This window comes from Salvelinus alpinus, chromosome 11 (assembly GCF_045679555.1).
Source record: "Salvelinus alpinus chromosome 11, SLU_Salpinus.1, whole genome shotgun sequence".
Lineage (NCBI taxonomy): Eukaryota > Metazoa > Chordata > Actinopteri > Salmoniformes > Salmonidae > Salvelinus > Salvelinus alpinus.
In genome coordinates, this window is record NC_092096.1 from 48,320,751 (window position 1) to 48,343,305 (window position 22,555).

General features: G+C 43.5%; 1 protein-coding gene across 6 annotated transcripts in view; it reads left to right on the forward strand.

The window, feature by feature from the left end:
• LOC139534278 (diacylglycerol kinase delta) overlaps nucleotides 1-22,555 on the forward strand; it is a 117,249-nt gene that overhangs the window by 68,368 nt on the left and 26,326 nt on the right. For all 6 annotated transcript variants that reach the window (XR_011666931.1, XM_071333309.1, XM_071333313.1 and 3 more), the window contains 15 exons: nucleotides 701-811; nucleotides 1,424-1,504; nucleotides 1,753-1,857; nucleotides 6,527-6,659; nucleotides 7,173-7,279; nucleotides 7,614-7,739; nucleotides 9,225-9,327; nucleotides 9,947-10,106; nucleotides 10,716-10,824; nucleotides 10,994-11,133; nucleotides 12,149-12,233; nucleotides 16,887-16,978; nucleotides 17,721-17,820; nucleotides 18,318-18,472; nucleotides 18,678-18,754. Coding sequence is in view for 5 of the 6 variants with exons in the window: in XM_071333309.1 (XP_071189410.1) it covers nucleotides 701-811; nucleotides 1,424-1,504; nucleotides 1,753-1,857; nucleotides 6,527-6,659; nucleotides 7,173-7,279; nucleotides 7,614-7,739; nucleotides 9,225-9,327; nucleotides 9,947-10,106; nucleotides 10,716-10,824; nucleotides 10,994-11,133; nucleotides 12,149-12,233; nucleotides 16,887-16,978; nucleotides 17,721-17,820; nucleotides 18,318-18,472; nucleotides 18,678-18,754 (1,684 nt within the window). In the remaining variant the exon portion in view is untranslated. The remainder of the gene's footprint in view (nucleotides 1-700; nucleotides 812-1,423; nucleotides 1,505-1,752; nucleotides 1,858-6,526; nucleotides 6,660-7,172; nucleotides 7,280-7,613; nucleotides 7,740-9,224; nucleotides 9,328-9,946; nucleotides 10,107-10,715; nucleotides 10,825-10,993; nucleotides 11,134-12,148; nucleotides 12,234-16,886; nucleotides 16,979-17,720; nucleotides 17,821-18,317; nucleotides 18,473-18,677; nucleotides 18,755-22,555) is intronic.

Consider the following 22,555-nt stretch of genomic DNA (forward strand, 5'->3'; position numbering starts at 1 on the left):
GGTTTGGGATGAGTTGGACCGCAGAGTGAAGGAAAAGCAGCCAACAAGTGCTCAGCATATGTGGAAACGCCTTCAAGACTGTTGGAAAAGCATTCCAGGTGAAGCTGGTTGAGATAATGCCAAGAGTGTGCAAAGCTGTCATCAAGGGGGCTACTTTGAAGAATTTAAAATCTAAACAATATTTTGATATATTTAACACTTTTTGGATTACTACATGATTCCATATGTGTTAGTTCATAGTGTTGATGTCTTCACTATTACTCTACAATGTAGAAAATCATTCAAATAAATAAAAACACTTGAATGAGTAGGTGTGTCCAAACTTTTTTACTGGTACTGTATGAGGAAGTTGTCTGTAAGTTGTTTTTGCCATATCGACTTGTGCTGGAATGTTGCTAGGTGACAGATGGCATCATGCATGCCAATGTGTTTCCCTAAATATATCTTGGAAACTTTCCCGGCATTTGGAGCCAATGAAACTGAATGAAATGATTTGAATAGTTATGCTTCTTGATTATATCTTGTATTTCATAATCTCACCCACACACATAGACATCATGAAGCACACACACACACCCTCTCTCTCTACCCCCCCCCCCCCCCCCCCCACACACACAACACCCAACAGCCCATCCCTCCGTGCCCTATCTCAAGCCCCTCTCTCTCTCTCTTTCTCTCTCTCTCTCTGTCCTCTCCATAGAAAAGTGTAAAGGAAGGGATCCTATTGAAACAGACCAGTTCTTTCCAGAGATGGAAAAGGAGGTACTTCAAACTGAGAGGCCGGACACTTTACTATGCCAAAGACTCCAAGGTAACTGTGTATAGGTTTATTACTCCAATTATTATAATTTTTTGACCGGGCCCAGACATTTCCTGGATGTGCAAGCTGTCACTTTTTTCAGGTTCATCATAATTTGAGTAACGATTAAATACTTTACTGAGATTTTTTTCAAGCAAAATGGTCAAAAATAAACAAAAATTGCTTCTTAGCAAAGAGAGATTTCTCAAGCAAAAAATTTGTTAGGGCTGTCTGGAAGTGGTCTGAGTGGGGATGGGAAAACTGAAAACTAGTTGTTATTGGCTGAGAGGTTTGGATTCTCTTTCTTATTGGTCTATTAACTAATTTACCACCTGGTGATGTCACCAGGCAGACCAAAACTCCATCCCACCAAAACAGGCTGAAATTTCAGGCAATCTTTTCAAACCGCTCTTACACTAAACGGGCATAATCATAATTGTCACAATTCCCCAGTATTATTCCAACCTCATAGTGTGGAAATATATATAAAACACAGGAAAATCCTGTTTTTGACTGCACTGGGCATTTAAGACTTTTTTCATTCATAGAGGATGATTAGATGCTGTCTGTTTTGTTTATGGTTGTGTTTAACTCGGTTACATTTTTGGGGTTGTTGTCCATCAGTCTCTGATATTTGACGAGGTGGACCTATCAGACGCCAGCGTGGCCGAGACCAGTACCAAGAACATCAACAACAGCTTCACGGTAACCACGATGACACACTACCTCTACCGTAACCGTGACTACAGCTACACAGTAACCATAATGGCCACCATGACTACACATTTCCAATTGTATTACACTCTTCACCGCAAAACTGTAGGACTGTGTAAGTCTTTGTAAATCTACAGTACTATGTATTCTTATACAGCCTGTCCCTCCCTCCCTATCTCTCTCTCTCTCTCTTCCTTTCCCTGTCTCTCTCTCTCCACCCCTCCCCCCTCTCTCTCCAGGTGATCACTCCATTCAGGAAGTTGATGCTGTGTGCTGAGAGCAGGAAGGAGATGGAGGATTGGATCGGCGCTCTGAAGTCTGTACAGAAATGGGAAACGTATGAGGTAAACACTAGTCCTCTCATCCCTCCATCCCCTCAGGCTTTTAACTTTTCATCCCTCCATTCCCTCAGGCTTTTATCTTTTCATCCCTCCATCCCCTCAGGCTTTTATATTTTCATCCCTCCATCCCCTCAGGCTTTTATCTTTTCATCCCTCCATTCCCTCAGGCTTTTATCTTTTCATCCCTCCATTCTCTCAGGCTTTTATCTTTTCATCCCTTCATCCCCTCAGGCTTTTATCTTTTCATCCCTCCATCCCCTCAGGATTTTATCTTTTCATCCCTCCATCCCCTCAGGCTTTTATCTTTTCATCCCTCCATCCCCTCAGGCTTTTATCTTTTCATCCCTCCATCCCCTCAGGCTTTTATCTTTTCATCCCTCCATCCCCTCAGGCTTTTATCTTTTCATCCCTCCATCCCCTCAGGCTTTTATATTTTCATCCCTCCATCCCCTCAGGCTTTTATCTTTTCATCCCTCCATCCCCTCAGGCTTTTATCTTTTCATCCCTCCATCCCCTCAGGCTTTTATCTTTTCATCCCTCCATCCCCTCAGGCTTTTATCTTTTCATCCCTCCATCCCCTCAGGCTTTTATCTTTTCATCCCTCCATCCCCTCAGGCTTTTATCTTTTCATCCCTCCATCCCCTCAGGCTTTTATCTTTTCATCCCTCCATCCCCTCAGGCTTTTATATTTTCATCCCTCCATCCCCTCAGGCTTTTATCTTTTCATCCCTCCATCCCCTCAGGCTTTTATCTTTTCACCCCTCCATCCCCTCAGGCTTTTATCTTTTCATCCCTCCATTCGTTCATTCCTTCTCACCCCTTTTTGCCTTTGACTATACTTTTGTTTTATTCTACAGTCCTGTTTCTGGTATTTACCTGTTCATTTCGAATACATTTAGTGGTAGCAGTGGGTACTTCTCATCAACTAAATTGGTAGCATTTAGCATTCAGCCATTTCGCACTATTGGTACAAAATGATGCATCTGTGTTGTATTTGCTTTCATACAGTAAAGTGAAAACTCTTCGACCTCTTTTACACATTTCAAACCAATAAGTTTTCCCGCCAACTTTAGCATCCCACCAACTTTTTGCAGACTTTTCAATATAAATGAAAGGTATTGCCGGGACAAGGCCTCTGCTTTTATTTCCGCCAACTGACCTAGTCATGATTGAGGTAATGTTCTGCCTACGGCTTAGTATGAAATGAAACCGTAATGCTGAGACGGCATAGGTATGCACTACCTAGGTATGCACCAGCTCTTGATGGTTGCTAGGCAGCGCCCGTTACTACTATCCTCCTGCCAGTTCTAAACTTTAAGAGGCATGTCACTTCACCCATCTCTTCTCATAGCCCACCACATGCACTGTTTTCTTAACCACAACTGGATTGGTCCATAAAGAATTACTGTGGTAATAAATATTGTAATAAAGTAGGCTAATGCAATTGAAGGTATCAAATTGTTGCTTATTGAAACTCCCAAAGTCATCTAATTGTTATAATACATTGGAAGCAATAGCTTACCCGCCTATGTTCAATTATTTCAGCACCGTTTCACGTTGCTTTGAGACAATTATAGGGACTCATCTTGATAAATGAATCCATGTCAGATTTTTCTTTTCACTGAATCTCCGTTTGGATATTGGTTAGGCTAAAATTTTTGCGAAGTTGAGGTGAGTGTTGCTCATGATCATCTTGTTTAGTTGGCTCATTCATTAGCGCTGATCAGAACATTTTGCCAGCATGTTATGTAGCTTAATTAACAAGTGGATTATTTTGCTCTTCACTCGCAGTCGCCTAGTAGCCTAGGCCTCCTCCCAACCAAAAGCCTGTGACTTGTCTTAATCAATCAATGTGATTTTCGTTTCACTGAATATCCATCTGTATATTTGGTTAATTCTCTGGCTGGGTAAATACACTATATATACAAAAGTATGTGGACACCCCTTTAAATTTGTGGATTTGGCTATTTCAGCCACACCCGTTGCTGACAGGTGAATAAAATCGAGAACACGCCGTACAATCTCCATAGACGCACATTGGCAGCAGAATGGCCTTACTGAAGACCTAGAACTAGAACTGCCCCGGTCAACTGTAAGTGCTGTAGTTGTGTAGTGGAAACATCTAGGAGCAACAACGGCTCAGCCGCGAAGTGGTAGCCCACACAAGCTCACAGAATGGGACCGCAGAGTAATGAAGCACTGCCTCTGGAAGCAACGTCAGCAACATAATAGTTTGTCGGGAGCTTCATGAAATGAGTTTCCATGGCCGAGCAGCTGCACACAAGCCTAAAGTCACCGTGTGCAATGCCAAGCGTGGTGTAAACCTCGCCCCCATTGGACTCTTATGCATTCTCTGGAGTGATGAATCACGCTTCACCATCTGGCTGTCCAACGGATTAATCTGGTTTTGGCGGATGCCAGGAGAACGCTACCTGCCTGAATGCATAGTGCCAACTGTAAAGTTTGGTGGAGGAGGAATAATGGTCTGGGGCTGTTTTTCATGGTTCGGGCTATGTCCAGTGACGCTAAACCATACATTGTCATACTTTCCTGTTTCAGCATGGCAATGTCCCCGTGCACAAGGTCCATACAGAAATGGTTTGCCAAGATCGGTGTGGAAGAACTTGACTGGCCTGCACAGAGCCCTCAACCCCTTCAAACACCTTTGGGATGAATTGGAACGCCGACTGCGAGCCAGGCCTAATCGCCCAACATCAGTGATGCTATTGTGACCTCACTAATGCTATTGTGGCTGAATGGAAGCAAGTCCTCGCAGCAATGTTCCAACATCTCATGGAAAGCCTTCCCAGAAGAGTGGAAGCTGTTATAGCAGCAAAAGGGGTACCAACTCCGTATTAATGCCCATGCTTTTGGAATGAGACGTTCGACGAGCAGGTGTCCACATACTTTTGGTCATGTAGTTTAAGTGGAGTTGGTATAGCTCATCTATTAATTTGCTCATCTATGACTGATCAGAAACATTTAGCAAGTGTAAGCCTATTATTTTGCTCTAAAAGCCTGCGGAGGTTGTGAAATATGAACTCAGATGCTTTTGAAAATTCTATTCTTTTCTGTCACTATCATGATGAAGATACTCTCAATGTAAGACCCTACACCTCCTCCCTAACAAAGTGGAGTGAGGGTAAGAAAGAGATGAAACATGGACAAAAAAGCATGGGCTTGGGCTCTGTTTCAAAATGTCACTTCTTTATATGACAGCGGATCCACACGTTCCCGTGACACAAGTTGTGTGGGAAAAATGCTATTTCTATTTTATTCTATTATATTCCATTATATTCTTACTACAAAATATACAGTGGCCAGTTTATTAGGTACACCCATCTAGTACAGGGTCGGAACCCCCTTTACCTCAAGAACAACCTGAATTCTTTGGGGCATGGATTCTATGTTCAGATAGGCTGTGGCGTTAAAACGTTGTATTCCCCACACCATTACACCACCGCCACCAGCTTGTACCATTGACACCAGGCAGGCCATGGACTCTGCTTACACCAAATCCTGACTCTGCCATCAGCATGACGCAACGTGAACCGGGATTTGTTGGACCAGGCAATGTTTTTCCACTCCTCATTTGTCCAGTGTTGGTGATCATGTGCCCACTGGTGCCACTTCTTCTTGTTTTTAGCTGATAAGAGTGGAACCCAGTGTGGTTGTCTGCTGCAATAGCCCATCCGTGATAAGGACCGACAAGTCATGTGCTCCGATGTGCCATTCTGCGCACCACTGTTCTACTGCACTGTTATTTGTTGTTTGTGAACCCGCATGTTAGCTTGCACGATTCTTGCCATTCTCCTTCGACCTCTCTCATCAACAAGCTGTTTTCGCCCACAGGACTGCCGTCGACTGGATGTTTCTTGTTTGTCGCACCATTCTCGGGTAAACCCTAGATACCGTCCTGTGTGAAAAGCTCAGGAGGGCGGCCGTTTCTGAGATACTGGAACCAGCGCGCCTAGCACCGACAATCGTACCACGCTCAAAGTCGCTTAGGTCACTCGTTTTGCCCATTCTAACGGTCAACCGAACAGTAACTGAATGCCTCGATGCCTCTCTGTCTGCATGTCTGAAATAACGAACCTTTCATTTCATTCATTTGGATGTAACATAACTAAACTCAAAATATGCCATTCTATAGTTTTGAAAATAAATTGTATTAGTCTTATAATGTTTCTTAGGACCTGCCTAAACACATTAGAAATTGATTTAATTTTGACGGTGTATATTCACTGGATGTAATAAAATAGATGCCCACTCACATCTGCACATCACTACTACCACTCATCACGTCATGCCGGCATCTGCACGGGAGGTATAAAAGGCGTATGCAGGCAAGAGTATGGTATAAATGGACCTGTCTGTAAGGGGGTCATATAAACATTGCCCAATTTCTTTTACAGGCAAAATACCGTAAATCCTATGTGAAAGCAGTATTTCTCTCTCTCCCCCCTATCGTGCTTCCTTCTTGTAGTCCTGTGTGGTTTAGTTGGTAAGAGCATGGTTGTCGTTTCAATCCCTACAAGGATTATCACACATTCTTAAGAATGTACTTACTCCTTGTAAGTGGATTTGAGTAAAAGTTGCATATTCTTCTCTCTCTTCTCTCCCTCCCCCCATCTCTCTCCCCCCATCTCTCTCCCTCCATCTCTCTCTGCAGGCCAGTCTATTCAATATGGAACATTTTTCTGGGATGCATAACTGGTACGCCTGCTCCCACGCCAGACCCACCTTCTGTAATGTGTGTAGAGAGGCCCTCTCCGGAGTCACCTCCCATGGACTGTCCTGCGAAGGTACACACACACACACACACAGACACACACACACCACCTTCTGTCATGTCTGTCGAGAGGCCCTCTCCAGACTCACCTCCCACGGACTGTCCTGCGAAGGTACACACACACACACACACACACACACACACACACACATACACATACACACACACACACACACACACCCATACACACACACACACACACACACACACACACACACACACACACACACACACACACACACACACACACACACACACACACACACACACACACACACACACACACACACACACACACAGAGACACACAGAGACACACACACACCACCTTCTGTCATGTCTGTAGAGAGCCCCTCTCCAGACTCACCTCCCACGGACTGTCCTGTGAAGAAACACACACATACCGTCAAGCACACTATTTTCAATCATGCAACTTTACATCCACAGCTTTAATTCAAAGCAATGAAACAGGTTAAAATTCGTTTTTTGGTTTCTATACAAACATTCTCTCTCCCTCCCTCCCCCAGTGTGTAAATTCAAAGCCCATAAGCGATGTGCGGTGCGCTCCACCAACACCTGTAAATGGACCACGCTGGCCTCCATAGGAAATGACATCATGGAGGACGACGAAGGGGTGGGTAACACAAAGTCTCTTTACACCTAAATGTTTTTTTCCATTGACTTGCAGCATCTTCTTATGCTCATTTAAACACTGATCAAGTGAAACAACCTAGCTGGTCTAAGCCGCTGCCTCCACAATATGTTAGCAGTGCAAGCGTGGGTTCGAATCATATCCACTGCTATTCTAGTACATCATCTCTCCCTCTCCTCCTACCTTTCCTGTCAGTATTTCACTCACATTTCTAATGAATGTGGAATAATATGAAAGAAGTGTGACTGTCACACAGTAAGGCTTTAAAAGTCAAGTCAAAGATATCTTACACGTGTACATATGTGCGTGTTCACAGGTCTCCATGCCTCATCAGTGGTTAGAGGGGAACCTACCGGTCAGTGCAAAGTGTGTGGTGTGTGACAGGAACTGTGGCAGTGTCAGGAGACTGCAGGACTGGAGATGTCTATGGTGCAAGGCTATTGTGAGTCTATACACGCGCGCACACGCACGCACACACGCATACACACACACACACTGTCACGTTCTGACCTTTATTTCCTTTGTTTTGTCTTTATTTAGTATGGTCAGGGCGTGAGTTGGGAACCATATTTAGGTAGCCTGTTTTGTGTTGGGTTTTGTGGGTGATTGTTCCTGTTCGTGTGTTCCTGGTTTCTCTGTGTTTCACTAGTTCGGGACTGTAGCTTCGTTGGTTTTCGTTCTGTTTATTGTTTTTGTTCGTAATTGAAAAAGTATTCTAATAAATATGGATACATACCACGCTGCGCTTTGGTCCTCCTCTCCTTCCACCGACGAAAGACGTTATAGAATCACCCACCTCAAAGGGACCAAGCAGCGTGGGAACGGGCAGCAGCGGCAGCAGCAGTCAGGAGCCGCCAGAGCCGCCCTTCAGTCATGAGCCACCCTTCAGTCATGAGCTACCCCTCAGTCATGAGCTACCCCTCAGTCATGAGCTACCCCTCAGTCATGAGCTGCCCCTCAGTCATGAGCTGCCCCTCAGTCATGAGCTGCCCCTCAGTCCGGAGCTGCCCCTCAGTCCGGAGCTGCCCCTCAGTCCGGAGCTGCCCCTCAGTCCGGAGCTGCCCCTCAGTCCGGAGCTGCCCCTCCGTCCAGAGGCGCCCATTTGTCCAGTGTGGTTATTTTGGAGGGTCGCCGTTCCGAGGAGGTCACGGAAGCGGGGATTGACTATGGTGGAGTGGGGGCCACGTCCAGCGCCAGAGCCGCCACCGTCAGATGCCCACCCAGACCCTCCCCTATAGGTTCAGGTTTTGCGGCCTGAGTCCGCACCTTGGGGGGGGGGGGGGGGTACTGTCACGTTCTGACCTTTATTTCCTTTGTTTTGTCTTTATTTAGTATCAGGCGTGAGCTGTTTTGTCTTTATTTAGTCAGGGCGTGAGCTGGGGTGGGCAGTCTATGTTTGTTTTTCTATGTTTTCTATTTCTGTGTTTGGCCTGATATGGTTCTCAATCAGAGGCAGGTGTTTTGTGTTGTCTCTGATTGGGAACCATATTTAGGTAGCCTGTTTTGTGTTGGGTTTTGTGGGTGATTGTTCCTGTTCGTGTGTTCCTGGTTTCTCTGTGTTTCACTAGTTCGGGACTGTAGCTTCGTTGGTTTTCGTTCTGTTTATTGTTTTTGTTCGTAATTGAAAAAGTATTCTAATAAATATGGATACATACCACGCTGCGCTTTGGTCCTCCTCTCCTTCCACCGACGAAAGACGTTACACACACACACACACACACACACACAGTATCTGAACATCACTCGTCAAGCCAAAAAAACATCACACACTCCATCATAAGCTGTGGTGTCCAAAGTGATGCTACAGGATTCTGGGAAAGTGTTAGATCTAAAAGGTCATTGGATGAAATTGTCACCTTTCTAACATTCTAAATGCCACCCCTGATTCATGGTGTGTGTGTTCGTGTGTGTGTGTGTGTGTGTACAGGTGCACAGCAGCTGTAAGGAGCAGATGGGAAAGGCGTGTCCTCTGGGTCAATGTCGGGTGTCAATCATCCCTCCCACAACCCTCAATAGTATCGACTCTGACGGTGAGATACATACACCACACTTTCTCTCTCTTTCTCATACCCGCACACACAAACGAGGATGGAGGATTCGTTCAAACGCTGTCTTCTTCTTCTTCTCGCTTTTGCTTACTGACTTTTCCTCCCTTGGAAGTTGCTAGGAAAGGAAAAAGGTCAATTCTCAGAAACAATCCGAATGCATCTGTAAGGGAAATGTGTCTGAAGAGATAGCCTTGAATTGTACACGGTATACATCTTCTCTGCTCTATCTTGGTTTGTGCAGGTGACTGTGACTTCCTCCTCAGACCAATTGGCAGAACCCCCAGAATATGTTCTGGAAGTTAAGATAGGAGACATTGCGCGCGATAACAGCCAGTCACCTGCAAGATCCAACCCTATGAACCATGCCTATATTGCTTTTATGTGTAGCAGTATATAAGAGCACTGAAGGACCGCCCTGGCAGAGCTTGCGGCAGACTTGTGTTTGTTGTAACCTCTCCAGTTAACTGATAATAAAGAGTGATTCATTTAATATTGACTTCAGGTGTCCCTGGCGTTGAATTTCCACCACACACCCCAAGAGTGAAGACAACCACACACCTACGGCCCCAAACTAAACCTGTGTTTTTATCTTTCTCTTCAGGCTTTTGGAAGGCCACCTCTCCCTCCTGCACCTCCCCTCTCCTGGTGCTGTGTAACTCTAAGAGCGGAGACAACCAAGGGGTTAAGTTTCTAAGGAAATTCAAACAGCTGCTCAACCCTGCACAGGTCTTTGACTTGATGAACGGAGGACCACAGCTAGGGTAAGAGTGCGACATCTTGGTTGTGTTATAATGTATTTGATTGATAACCGTTAGATACCGCTTTACTTTAAGCCTGCCAGGTATAAGGCTTTATAACTTGGTATAAGCACGTATGAGCCTTTGAAATGTCTATTGAAGGTTCATAATACTGGTATTTATTCAGGATCATTATGAGATGATATTAAGACATTAAAATGAGGTTATACATGCCCATGACGTCTCTTAATGCATTATAACGGCATCAGGGACTACAGATGAAAGTTAGCTATCTAGCTCAATCTGGGGCAATAGCATGTTGTACATAGTCCCTGACAGATAAACAACAGAAATTCCAAGCCATTATACCTGCTTTAAGTAAAGTATTATACCCTGATGAAGACAGCTTGTCTGTCGAAACGTTGGTTATTAGGTTATTAAATGATTGCATCTGTGCTCCTAGAGTATGCAGCTCTCCTTTTCTTTTTTAAGTGAAGTATTACCAATCTTTCTTGTTGATGTTGATCATTTGTAACAATCTTTGACTATTGACTATGAGAAGTGCTCCACTGATTCCACCTCTCTCCTTTCCTTTCTCCCACTATCCTCTGTTTCTCACCCTCTCTTTTCCAGTCTGCGTGTGTTCCAGAAGTTCGCCACGTTTCGTATCTTGGTGTGTGGCGGGGACGGCAGTGTTGGCTGGGTCCTGTCTGAACTGGATAAACTCAACCTGCACAAACAAGTAAATCTAGAAGAGAGACAGAGAGAGACAGAGAGAGAGAAAGAGAGAGAGAGATAAAATGTGGAAAGATAGAGAGCGATAGATTCTGATCAGTAACAGTCTCTTCATATGTCTGTGTGTATATATATTGATCTCTGTTCTGTGTGTTTCACCCCCCCTCCCCCTCCAGTGTCAGCTAGGGGTCCTCCCTCTGGGTACAGGTAATGACCTAGCCAGGGTGCTGGGATGGGGAGGACTATGTGATGATGATGCTCAACTGCTACAGATCCTGGAGAAGCTGGAGAGAGCCACCACCAAGATGCTTGACAGGTAGGCGCGAGAGAGAGATGAGGGAGGGGGGGGTGGTGATAGGGAAGGAGGAGAGGAGAGGGGTAACTATTTTTATGTGGTAGAGCAAGATTTCGAGACTACATTGAATAAAGGGGCGCTAAAAGTTACATAGGCAATTACAGTGTAGTTATGAAAGGTATTTTTATGAAAGGCATTTACAACTAAAAGGTATTTACTATCTGAAAGGTATTTATTATCTGAAAGGTCATTATTATCTGAAATGTACCGTATTTATTACTGTAACGGCTCTCGTCGGAATGAGTGGACCAAAGCGCAGCGTGAAAAGTGTTCATGATTATTTATTTATCAAAAAAACACTTGAACAAAGTAACAAAACGAAAGCGAACAGTTCTGTCAGGTAACAGAGACTAAACAGTAAATAACTACCAGTAAATAACTACCCACAAAACACAGGTGGGAAAAGGGATAAATAAGTATGATTCCCAATCAGAGACAACGATAGACAGGTGCCTCTGATTGGGAACCACACTCGGCCAAAAACAAAGAAATAGAAAACATAGAAATAAAGAAACTAGAATGCCCACCCTAGTCACACCCTGGCCTAACCAAAATAGAGAATAAAAGCCTCTCTATGGCCAGGGCGTGACAATTATTTGAAAATAATTTACTATCTGAAAGGTATTTATTATCTGAACGGTATTTACTGTCTGAAAGGTATTTGCTATGATACTGGGACAGGATGTTGAGTCACAACTCATGATAATTAAACTGTAAGTGATAACATACAGAATATAAATCTGGACTTTCCAAACTGTATCTTCTAAGACTGGATGAGCAACTTTCTCTATGGTTATCATACTAGAGAAGGATTAAGGTAATCTGTTTAGTCTACCAAATAATCAGATAAATGAGGAGGTCAATATGTTGAGTGAGTCAAAATAACAGTCAGTGTCATTTGTCCCGATTTCATGGGTTGACACACTGCGATTTCCTGGCATTTGACATCAGTGTCTGTTTGTGTTTTTGTTCTCAGGTGGAGTGTGATGACATACGAGCTGCCTACCAAACACTATCCCATGGTGAAGGAAGACGATTTTAGTCCCGACTCCCCCTTGCAGGTACGTAGGGCTCAGGTTTGAGCCAAAATGACACCACAGTTTTTCTAAATACACAAGCTTTATCATGAAACCGTCCTGTTTCTCTTTGAGCCAAAATGACACCACAGTTTTTCACAATATACAAGCTTTTCCAGGAAACTGGTTGTTTCTTTTAAGCCAAAATGACACCAAAGTGCTTCTAAATACACAGGCTTTATCATGAAACTGGTTGTTAATAAGTCCGTATTTGGACTATTTGTGTGAAATGCCCAATAATGTATGTGATATCATCAGAGAGGTATATTTTCTGGGTGACCATCAAGCTGTCCACTGAAAAAGAAGCTTCAAGCTGCCTATAATCTGGTTCAGGTTATCAGTCAACCTACCAGGGTATATACAGTTCAAACAGAACATGAACTAAATCATCCACGTGTATTGATCATATCTTTACTAATGATGAAGAAATCTGCTCTAAAGCAGTATCCACACCCATTGGATGTAGTGAACATAATATATTAGCCATATCTGGAAAAAAAGTTCCAAAGACGGGACCTAAAATTGTGTATAAGCGATCATATAAGGCAAACATACAGTAAATTGATCAATCACGTAACTAAACATAATGAAGAAGAAACTATACTATGGAGTAAAGATAAATGATATAAAGAATGATAGTAAAAAGCTCTTGAGTACCTTAAATGAAATTCTAGGCAAAAATACTAACTCGGCTCCATCCTTTAAAAAAAAAATAAAAATTCATTCTTATTTGAGGCAGATGGCTTGTTCATAACAAAGCCATTTGATATGGCCAAACACGTTAATAACTTTTTTGTTGACAAGATTAGCAAATTTAGGCATGACATGCAAGCAACAAACGCTGAGCCTTCATATTCATGCATAATGGACAAAATAATGAAAGACAAGAATTGCAGTTCTGAGTTTCGCAAAGTGGGTGTGTAAGAAATTGTTGGTATCTATAAATAAGGACAAGCCACCTGGTACCGACAACCTGGTGCTAAATTGCTGAGGTTGGTAGCAGAATACATTGCGACTCCTGTTTGCCACATTTTCAATTTAAGTCTAGAAGACAGTGTTTGCCCTCTGGCCTGGAGGGAGGAAAGGTCATTCCACTGCCCAAGAATAGCAGGGCACCCTTTAAAGGTTCAAACAGCCAACCAATCAGCCTGTTACCAGTGCTTAGCAAACTTTTGAAAAAGATTGTCTTTGACCAAATACAAAGTTATTTAACAGAAAACAAATTAACAACAGACTTTCAGCATGTTTATAGGGAAGGGCACTTAACATGCTCGGCACTGACACAAATGACTGATGATTGGCTGAAAGACATTGTTGTAAGAAGATTGTGGGAGCTGGCCAAATTAACATAGAAATGTGACATATCATTATCATTGAAAGGAAGTCTAAGAAGTGGTGCATCTGTTCTATGTGCGCTATTTCTATGCTTCCCATGCTTAAGTATTGTTTTTGCGTCTTTTACTTTCGGTTTTGTACACCAGCTTCAAGCAGCTGAAAATACAATATTTTGGGTTATGGAAAATATTTTTCACAGCGGTTTAGATGGTACAATGATTATCTACACTGTACTTGCTTGTTTAGACATATAAACTGAAATTGGACAAACAATTAGAATTTTAGCAACCAGGAAATGGCGGAGCAATTTCTGCATAGTGCATCTTTAATGGAAGCCTCTCTAATGCAAATTCGGTTGAGTGTGATGTACCGCAGGGCAGCTGGCTTGGGCCATTATTGTTGTTATTATTAGTGTCTATGTACGCTGACAACTCAACAGTATATACGTCAGCTAATACAGTAAAATAAATAAATGACAGCCTAGAGCTCCAGTCAGTTTTAGAATGGGTAACTATATAGCAATAGGCTGGTGCTAAATATCCAAAAAACTAACCTCATAGTTTTTGGGACAAATCACTCGCTCAACCTTATACCTCATCAAGATCTATTATTGAATAATGTGGCGATTGAGCAAGTTGAGGAGACTAAACTGCTTGATTGCAAGCTGTCATGCTCAAAACATATAGACTCAATGGTTGCTAAAATGGGAAGGTGTTGCTCTGCTTTCTTGACATCTCAGTCGACCAGACAGGTCCTATTGGCCCTAGTTTTGTTGCACCTGGACTACCGCCCAGTTGTGTGGTCATGTGCTGCAAAGTGGGACAAAGGTAAATTGCAGTTTGTACAGAACAGAGCAGGACGTATTGCACTTAGATGTACACGGAGGCGAATGTCAGTAACATACATGTCAATCTCTCCTGGCTCAAAGTTGAGGAAAGATTGACTGCATCACTATTGGTCTTTGTACGAGGTGTTGATGTGTTGAAGGTACCGAACTGTGTTCAAGCAGTTGGCACACAGTTTGAACACTTATCAGTACAACACAAGTTATGCAATCAGGTCTTTTCACATTCCCCAGGTCCAGAAGAGAGGCTTGGAAACGCACAATATTAAATAGAGCCATGACTACATGGAACTCTCTGCCACCCCAGGTTATTCAAGCTAGCAATAAACCAGATTTCAAAAACTGATAAAAGAACACCTTACGGCATAACGGGGTCTGTGAAGAGACACATCCATTTTGATATATTTTGTATTGTAATTTGCACTGTATTATGTAGGTGGGTGGCCTTGCACGAATCCTTGGCTTGTGTGAGCCAGAATGGCTTGTGTGAGCCACAAGGCAGGAGCCATCTCCTGTTTCTGAAGCGTGAGGAAAAGGCAGCATTATGTAGTATTATGTACAGTGCCTTCGGAAAGTATTCAGACCCCTTGACTTTTTCCACATTTTGTTATGTTACAGCCTTATTATAAAATGGGTTAAAGAAAACAATTTCCTCAGCAATCTTCACACAATACCCCATAATGACAAAGCGAAACAGGTTTTTAGACATTTTTGCTAATTTATTAAAAACAAAAAACAGAAATACCTTATTTACCTAAGTATTCAGACCCTTTGCTATGAGACTCGGAATTGAGCTCAGGTGCATCATCCTGTTTCCATTGATCATCCTTGAGGTGTTTCTACAACTTGATTGGTGTGCACCTGTGGTAAATTCAATTGATTGGACATGATTTGGGAAGGCACACGCCTGTCTATATAAGGTCCCACAGTTGATAGTGCATGTCAGAGCAAAAACCAAGCCATGCGGTCGAAGGAATTGTCCGTAGAGCTCCGAGACAGGATTGTGTGGAGGCACAGATCTGGGGAAGGGTACCAAAACATTTCTGCAGCATTGAAGGTCCCCAAGAACACATTGGCCTCCATCATTCTTAAATGGAACCACCAAGACTTTTCCTAGAGCTGACCGCCCGGCCAAACTGACCAATCGCGGGAGAAGGGCCTTGGTCAGGGAGGTGACCAAGAACCCGATGGTCACTCTGACAGAGCTCTAGAGTTCTTCTGTTGAGATGGGAGAACCATCTCTGCAGCAATCCACCAATCAGGCCTTCATGGAGTGGCCAGACGGAAGCCACTCTTCAGTAAAAGGCACATGACAGCCCACTTGGAGTTTGCCAAAAGGCACCTAAAGAATCTAAGAATCTAATAGAAACAAGATTCTCTGGTCTGTTGAAACCAAGATTGAACACTTTGGCCTGAATTCTAAGTGTCACTTCTGGAGGAAACCTGGCACCATCCCTACGTTAGAGCATGGTGGTGGCAGCATCATGCTGTGGGGACTGTGAAACTAGTCAGGATCGAGGCAATGATGAATGGAGCAAAGTACAGAGAGATCCTTGATGAAAATCTTCTCCAGAGTGCTCAGGACCTCAGACTGGGGCGAAGGTTCACCTTACAACAGGACAATGACCCTAGGCGCACTTCCAAGACAATGCAGGAGTGGCTTCGGGACAAGTCTCTGAATGTCCTTGAGTTGCCCAGCCATAGCTCGGACTTGAACCCGATCGAACATCTCTAGAGAGACCTGAAAATACCTGTGCAGCGATTCTCCCCATCCAACCTGACATAGCTTAAGAGGATCTACAGAGAAGAATGGGAGAAACTCCCCAAATATAATTCCAAGCTTGTAGGAACATACGGAAGAAGACTCGAGACTGTAATGGCTGCCAAAGATGCTTCAAGTAAGTACTGAGTAAAGGGTCTGAACTCTTTGAATACTTATGTAAATGTGATATTTCTTTGCTTTGTCATTATGGGGTATTCTGTGTAGATTGATGAGGGAAAAAAACAATTTAATCCATTTTAGAATAAGGCTGTAACCTAACAATGTGGAAAAAGTCAAGGAGTCTGAATACTTTCCGAAGGCATTGTATATTATGTTCTTATTTTATTTGTTGTGTTTTGTTTCCTGTTTGAACCCCAGAGTAGTAGTCAATGCCTTGGAGAGTCTAATTGGGGATCCCAATAAATACTACTACTAACACTACTACTCTCTGAGCCAAAATTAATCCACAGTTTCTCTAAATGCACAGGATGTATCATGAAACTGTTTTTTCCTCTCCTCTCAGGTCCATATCGCTCAGTTTGCATAGGACTCACGTTTGAGCTGAAGTACCGACACAATTTCTCAAAATACACAGGCTTTTACATTTAACTGGTTGTTAATCTCTGAGCCAAAATGACACCACAGTTTCTCACAATACGCAGGCTTTTTAATGAAACTGTCATACCTCTCCCCTCAGGTTCACATCACTCAGTATGCAGACTCTGTGGCCTCCCACCTCACCAAGATCCTGGACTCTGACAAACATACGGATGTCATATCCTCTGCCAAGTACGTGTAATGCATGCTGGGATAGCCCAGTCCTCCAGATGTGATGGGGGGGATGGAGGGGGGATATGGGTAGGTAAGGAGGAAGGATGAGCGGGAGGGAGAGAGGGAGAGATTGAGAGAGAGGGAGGGTGGGATAATGTCTGAATGTCATGGGGATGTCTGGAGTGAAGGAGGAGGGAGTAAATCAGAGAGAGGGAGTGTCTCTGAAGAGAGAGGGAGTGGGGAAGGCTAATAGAGAGAGGAGAGAGGGAGGTTGTCTGTGTGTCTCTCTGTATTGATTTTCTCCTCTGCCAAGGGCACTGCTCAGTCCCTCTGCCAGCTGGGTCCTTACACAAGATTAAACCTTACTTAGTACACTACTTGGGGGACATTTGAAGTGCATTAGACTAGAGACACTACTTAGGGGCCTCCTTAGCACTGTAGAGTCTACTACCTAGGGGACATCATCCGTGCAATAGGGAAGGACATGTCTGCTCTATGCTTATACTGTGTACTTATCTCTCTCACCTGAAATGTGAAGTACAGTATGGTTTATTGACTTTACATACATAATACAGGAATGGAGAAATATATTTCACACTCGTATCTCTCGCTCTCTTCCTCCATCCCACTCACCCCCCCCTCTCTCTTTCTCTCTCTTTCTCCATCCCTCTCCATCTCTCTCTCTCTCTCTGTCTCTCTCTCTCTCTCTCCATCCCACTCACCCTCTCTCCTTCCCTGTCTCCATCCCTCTCTCCTGCAGGTTTTTGTGTGGAACGGTAAATGATTTTGTAGCGGAGGTGGGGAGAGCATACGAGAGAGCTACAGAGAACAAGGAGGAGGCAGACGCTATGGCCAAGAAGGTGTGTGTGTGTGTGTGCGTGCATGTGTGTTTCTGCGTGCATAAATGTGTGTGTCTTACGTAACAGGTTGTATAATGCGGATAACAAGTGGGCAGAGAGAGGTGGGTAGTGGTAGAGGAGCATCTAGAAAATTAAAAAGTTTGAGGTTTCATTCCAAATGGCACCCTATTCACTTTATAGTACGCTACTTTTGACCAGACCTGTATGGGCCCTGGTCAAAAGTAGTGCACTGCATAGAGAAAAGGGCTCCATTTGGGACGTAGACAGAGGTGTTCTCTCCTCTCTAACTGTCTGGAAGCAAAGTGTAATATGCAGTATGTTTAACCCTGAATATTTTTAAACGTCCATATTTTTAAACGATCCTTGGTTCTACAATATTTACATAAAGTATCTATTGTGTTGTATTTTTATGATATCATACCGTAGTATAGAGTTGATCCAAATTGAAGCTGGACAGCCTGGTGAAGGGTTTGGGTTCGTGTTTATCTCTCCCTCAGTGTGCCCTGTTGAATGAGAAACTGGACAGTCTGGTGAAGGCTCTGAGTGAGGAGGCTGATGCCCAGGTGGTCCCAGCCGGCAGTGTGCCACCCCAGGATGGGGACCAGGAGAGGGGGACAGACACTACCGGAGGGGAACCCCGGCCCCCATACAGGTTAGGGTTGAGGTCAATTCACGTCTACCTCACTCAATGGAAGAAGTGATTTGAAATTAATATAAACAAATGTAAAAACGTATGAAATAAATAGCTTATCTTTTTCAGTTGGATGGATTGCCTTTTTTCAATTATTGAATTGGAATTTCATTTTACTTCCCGAATTGACTTACTTGAATTTGAATTGTCTCCAAACCTGCCATAGGTCCAGAGAACAGCTGATGCTGAGAGCTAACAGTCTGAAGAAAGCACTGAGACAGATAATAGAACAGGCTGAGAAAGGTACAACACACACACACATAAACACATATATAGAAACATACATACATTATACAGTGGGGAGAACAAGTATTTGATACACTGCCAATTTTGCAGGTTTTCCTACTTACAAAGCATGTAGAGGTCTGTAATTTTTATCATAGGTACACTTCAACTGTGAGAGACGGAATCTAAAACAAAAATCCAGAAAATCACATTGTATGATTTTTAAGTAATTAATTTCCATTTTATTGCATGACATAAGTATTTGATCATCTACCAACCAGTAAGAATTCCGGCTCTCACAGACCTGTTAGTTTTTCTTTAAGAAGCCCTCCTGTTCTCCACTCATTACCTGTATTAACTGCACTTGTTTGAACTCGTTACCTGTTTAAAAGACACCTGTCCACACACTCAATCAAGCAGACTCCAACCTCTCCACAATGGCCAAGACCAGAGAGCTGTGTAAGGACATCAGGGTTAAATTGTAGACCTCTACAAGGCTGGGATGGGCTACAGGACAATAGGCAAGCAGCTTGGTGAGAAGGCAACAACTGTTGGTGCAATTATTAGAAAATGGAAGAAGTTCAAGATGACGGTCAATCACCCTCGGTCTGGGGCTCCATGCAAGATCTCACCTCGTGGGGCATCAATGATCATGAGGAAGGTGAGGGATCAGCCCAGAACTACACGGCAGGACCTGGTCAATGACCTGAAGAGAGCTGGGACCACAGTCTCAAAGAAAACCATTAGTAACACACTACGCCATCATGGATTAAAATCCTGCAGCGCATGCAAGGTCCCCCTGCTCAAGCCAGCGCATGTCCAGGCCCGTCTGAAGTTTGCCAATGACCATCTGGATGATCCAGAGGAGGAATAGGAGAAGGTCGTGTGGTCTGATGAGACAAAAATAGAGCTTTTTGGTCTAAACTCCACTCGCCGTGTTTGGAGGAAGAAGGATGATGAGTACAACCCCAAGAACCCATCCCAACCGTGAAGCATGGAGGTGGAAACATCATTCTTTGGGGATGCTTTTCTGCAAAGGGGTCAGGACGAATGCACCGTATTGAGGGGAGGATGGATGGGGCCATGTATCGCAAGATCTTGGCCAACAACCTCCTTCCCTCAGTAAGAGCATTGAAGATGGGTCGTGGCTGGGTCTTCCAGCATGACAACGAAACGAAACACACAGCCAGGGCAACTAAGGAGTGGCTCCGTAAGAAGCATCTCAAGGTCCTGGAGTGGTCTAGCCAGTCTCCAGACCTGAACCCAATAGAAAATCTTTGGAGGGAGCTGAAAGTCCGTATTGCCCAGCGACAGCCCCGAAACCTGAAGGATCTGGGGAAGGTCTGTATGGAGGAGTGGGCCAAAATCCCTGCTGCAGTGTGTGCAAACATGGTCAAGAACTACAGGAAACGTATGAGCTCTGTAATTGCAAACAAAGGTTTCTGTACCAAATATTAAGTTCTGCTTTTCTGATGTATCAAATACTTATGTCATGCAATAAAATGCAAATTAATTATTTAAAAATCACACAATGTGATTTTCTGGATTTTTGTTTTAGATTCCGTCTCTCACAGTTGAAGTGTACCTATGATAAAAATTACAGACCTCTACATGCTTTGTAAGTAGGAAAACCTGCAAAATCGGCAGTGTATCAAATACTTGTTCTCCCCACTGTATATACAAAATTATGTGGACACCCCTTCAAATTAGTAGATTCGGCTATTTGTATAAAATAAAGCACACAGCCATGCAATCTCCATAGACAAACCTTGGCAGTAGAATCGCCTTACTGAAGACCTCAGTGACTTAAACATGTCAACGTCATAGGTTGCCACCTTTCCAACAAGTCAGTTTGTCAAATTTATGCCCTGCTAGAGCTGCCCCGGTCAACTGTATGTGCTGTTATTGTGAAGTGGAAACGTCTAGGAGTAACAGCGACTCAGCTGTGAAGTGGTAGGCCACACAAGCTCACAGAACGGGACCACTGAGTGCTGAAGCACGTAGCGCGTAAAAATTGTCTGTCTTCGGTTGCAACATCACTACCGAGTTCAAAACTGCCTCTGGAACCTCAGCACAATAACTATTTGTCGGGAGCTTCATGAAAAGCTGGCCGAGCAGCTGCACACAAGCCTAAGATCCTCATGCGCAATGCCAAGCATCGGCTGCAGTGGTATAAAGCTCACCACCATTGGACTCTGGAGCAGTGGAAACGTATTCTCTGTAGTGATGAATCATGCTTCACCATCTGGCAGTCCAGATGTTAACAACATATAGTTTTGGCAAGTCGGTTAGGACATCTACTTTGTGCATGACACAAGTCATTTTTCCAACAATTGTTTACAGACAGATTATTTCACTTATAATTCACTGCATCACAATTCCAATGGGTCAGAAGTTTACATACACTAAGTTGACTGTGCCTTTCAACAGCTTGGAAAATTACAGAAAATGATGTCATGGCTTTAGAAGCTTCTGATAGGCTAATTGACATCATTTGAGTCAATTGGAGGCGTACCTGTGGATGTATTTCAAGGCCTACCTTCAAACTCAGTGCCTCTTTGCTTGACATCATGGGAAAATCAAAAGAAATCAGCCAAGACCTCATAAAATAAATTGTAGACCTCCACAAGTCTGGTTCATACTTGGGAGCAATTTCCAAACGCCGGAAGGTACCACGTTAATCTGTACAAACAATAGTACGCAAGTATAAACACCATGGGACCACACAGCCGTCATACCGCTCAGGAAGGAGACGCACTCTGTCTCCTAGAGATAAATGTGTTTTGGTGTGAAAAGTGCAAATCAATCCCAGAACAACAGCAAAGAACCTTGTGAAGATGCTGGAGGAAACAGGTACAAAGTATCTATATCCACAATAAAACGAGTCCTATATCGACATAACCTGAAAGGCCGCTCAGCAAGGAAGAAGCCACTGCTCCAAAACCTCCATAAAAAAGCCAGATTATGGTTTGCAACTGCACATGGGGACAAAGATCATATTTTTTGGAGAAATGTCCTCTGGTCTGATGAAACAAAAATAGAACTGTTTGGCCATAACGACCATCATTATGTTAGGAGGAAAAAGGGGGAGGCTTGCAAGCCGAAGAACACCATCCCAACCGTGAAGCACGTGGGTGGCAGCATCATGTTGTGGGGGTGCTTTGCTCAGGAGGGGCTGGTGCACTTCGCAAAATAGATGGCATCATGAGGGAGGAAAATTATGAGGAAATATTGAAGCAACAGTTCAAGACAACAGTCAGAAAGTTACAGCTTTGTTGCAAATGGCTCTTCCAAATGGACAATGACCCCATGCATACTTCCAAAGTTGTGGCAAAATGGCTTAAGGACAACAAAGTCAAGGTATTGGAGTGGCCATCACGAAGCCCTGAACTCAATCCCATAGAAAATGTGTGGGCAGAACTGAAAAAGCATGTGCAAGCAAGGAGGCCTACAAACCTGACCCAGTTACACCAGCTCTGTCAGAAGGAATGGGATAAAATTCACTGAACGTATTGTGGGAAGCTTGTGGAAGGCTACCCGAAACGTTTGACCCAAGTTAAACAATTTAAAGACAATGCTACCAAATACTAATTGAGTGTATGTAAACTTCTGACCCATTGGGAATGTGATGAAAGAAATAATAGCTTAAATAAATCATTCTCTCTACTATTATTCTGACATTTCACATTCTTAAAATAAAGTGGCGATCCTAACTGACCTAAAACAGGGAATATTTACTAGGATTATATGTCAGGATTTGTGAAAAACTGATTTTAAATCTGTATGGCTTAGGTGTATGTAAACTTCCGACTTCAACTG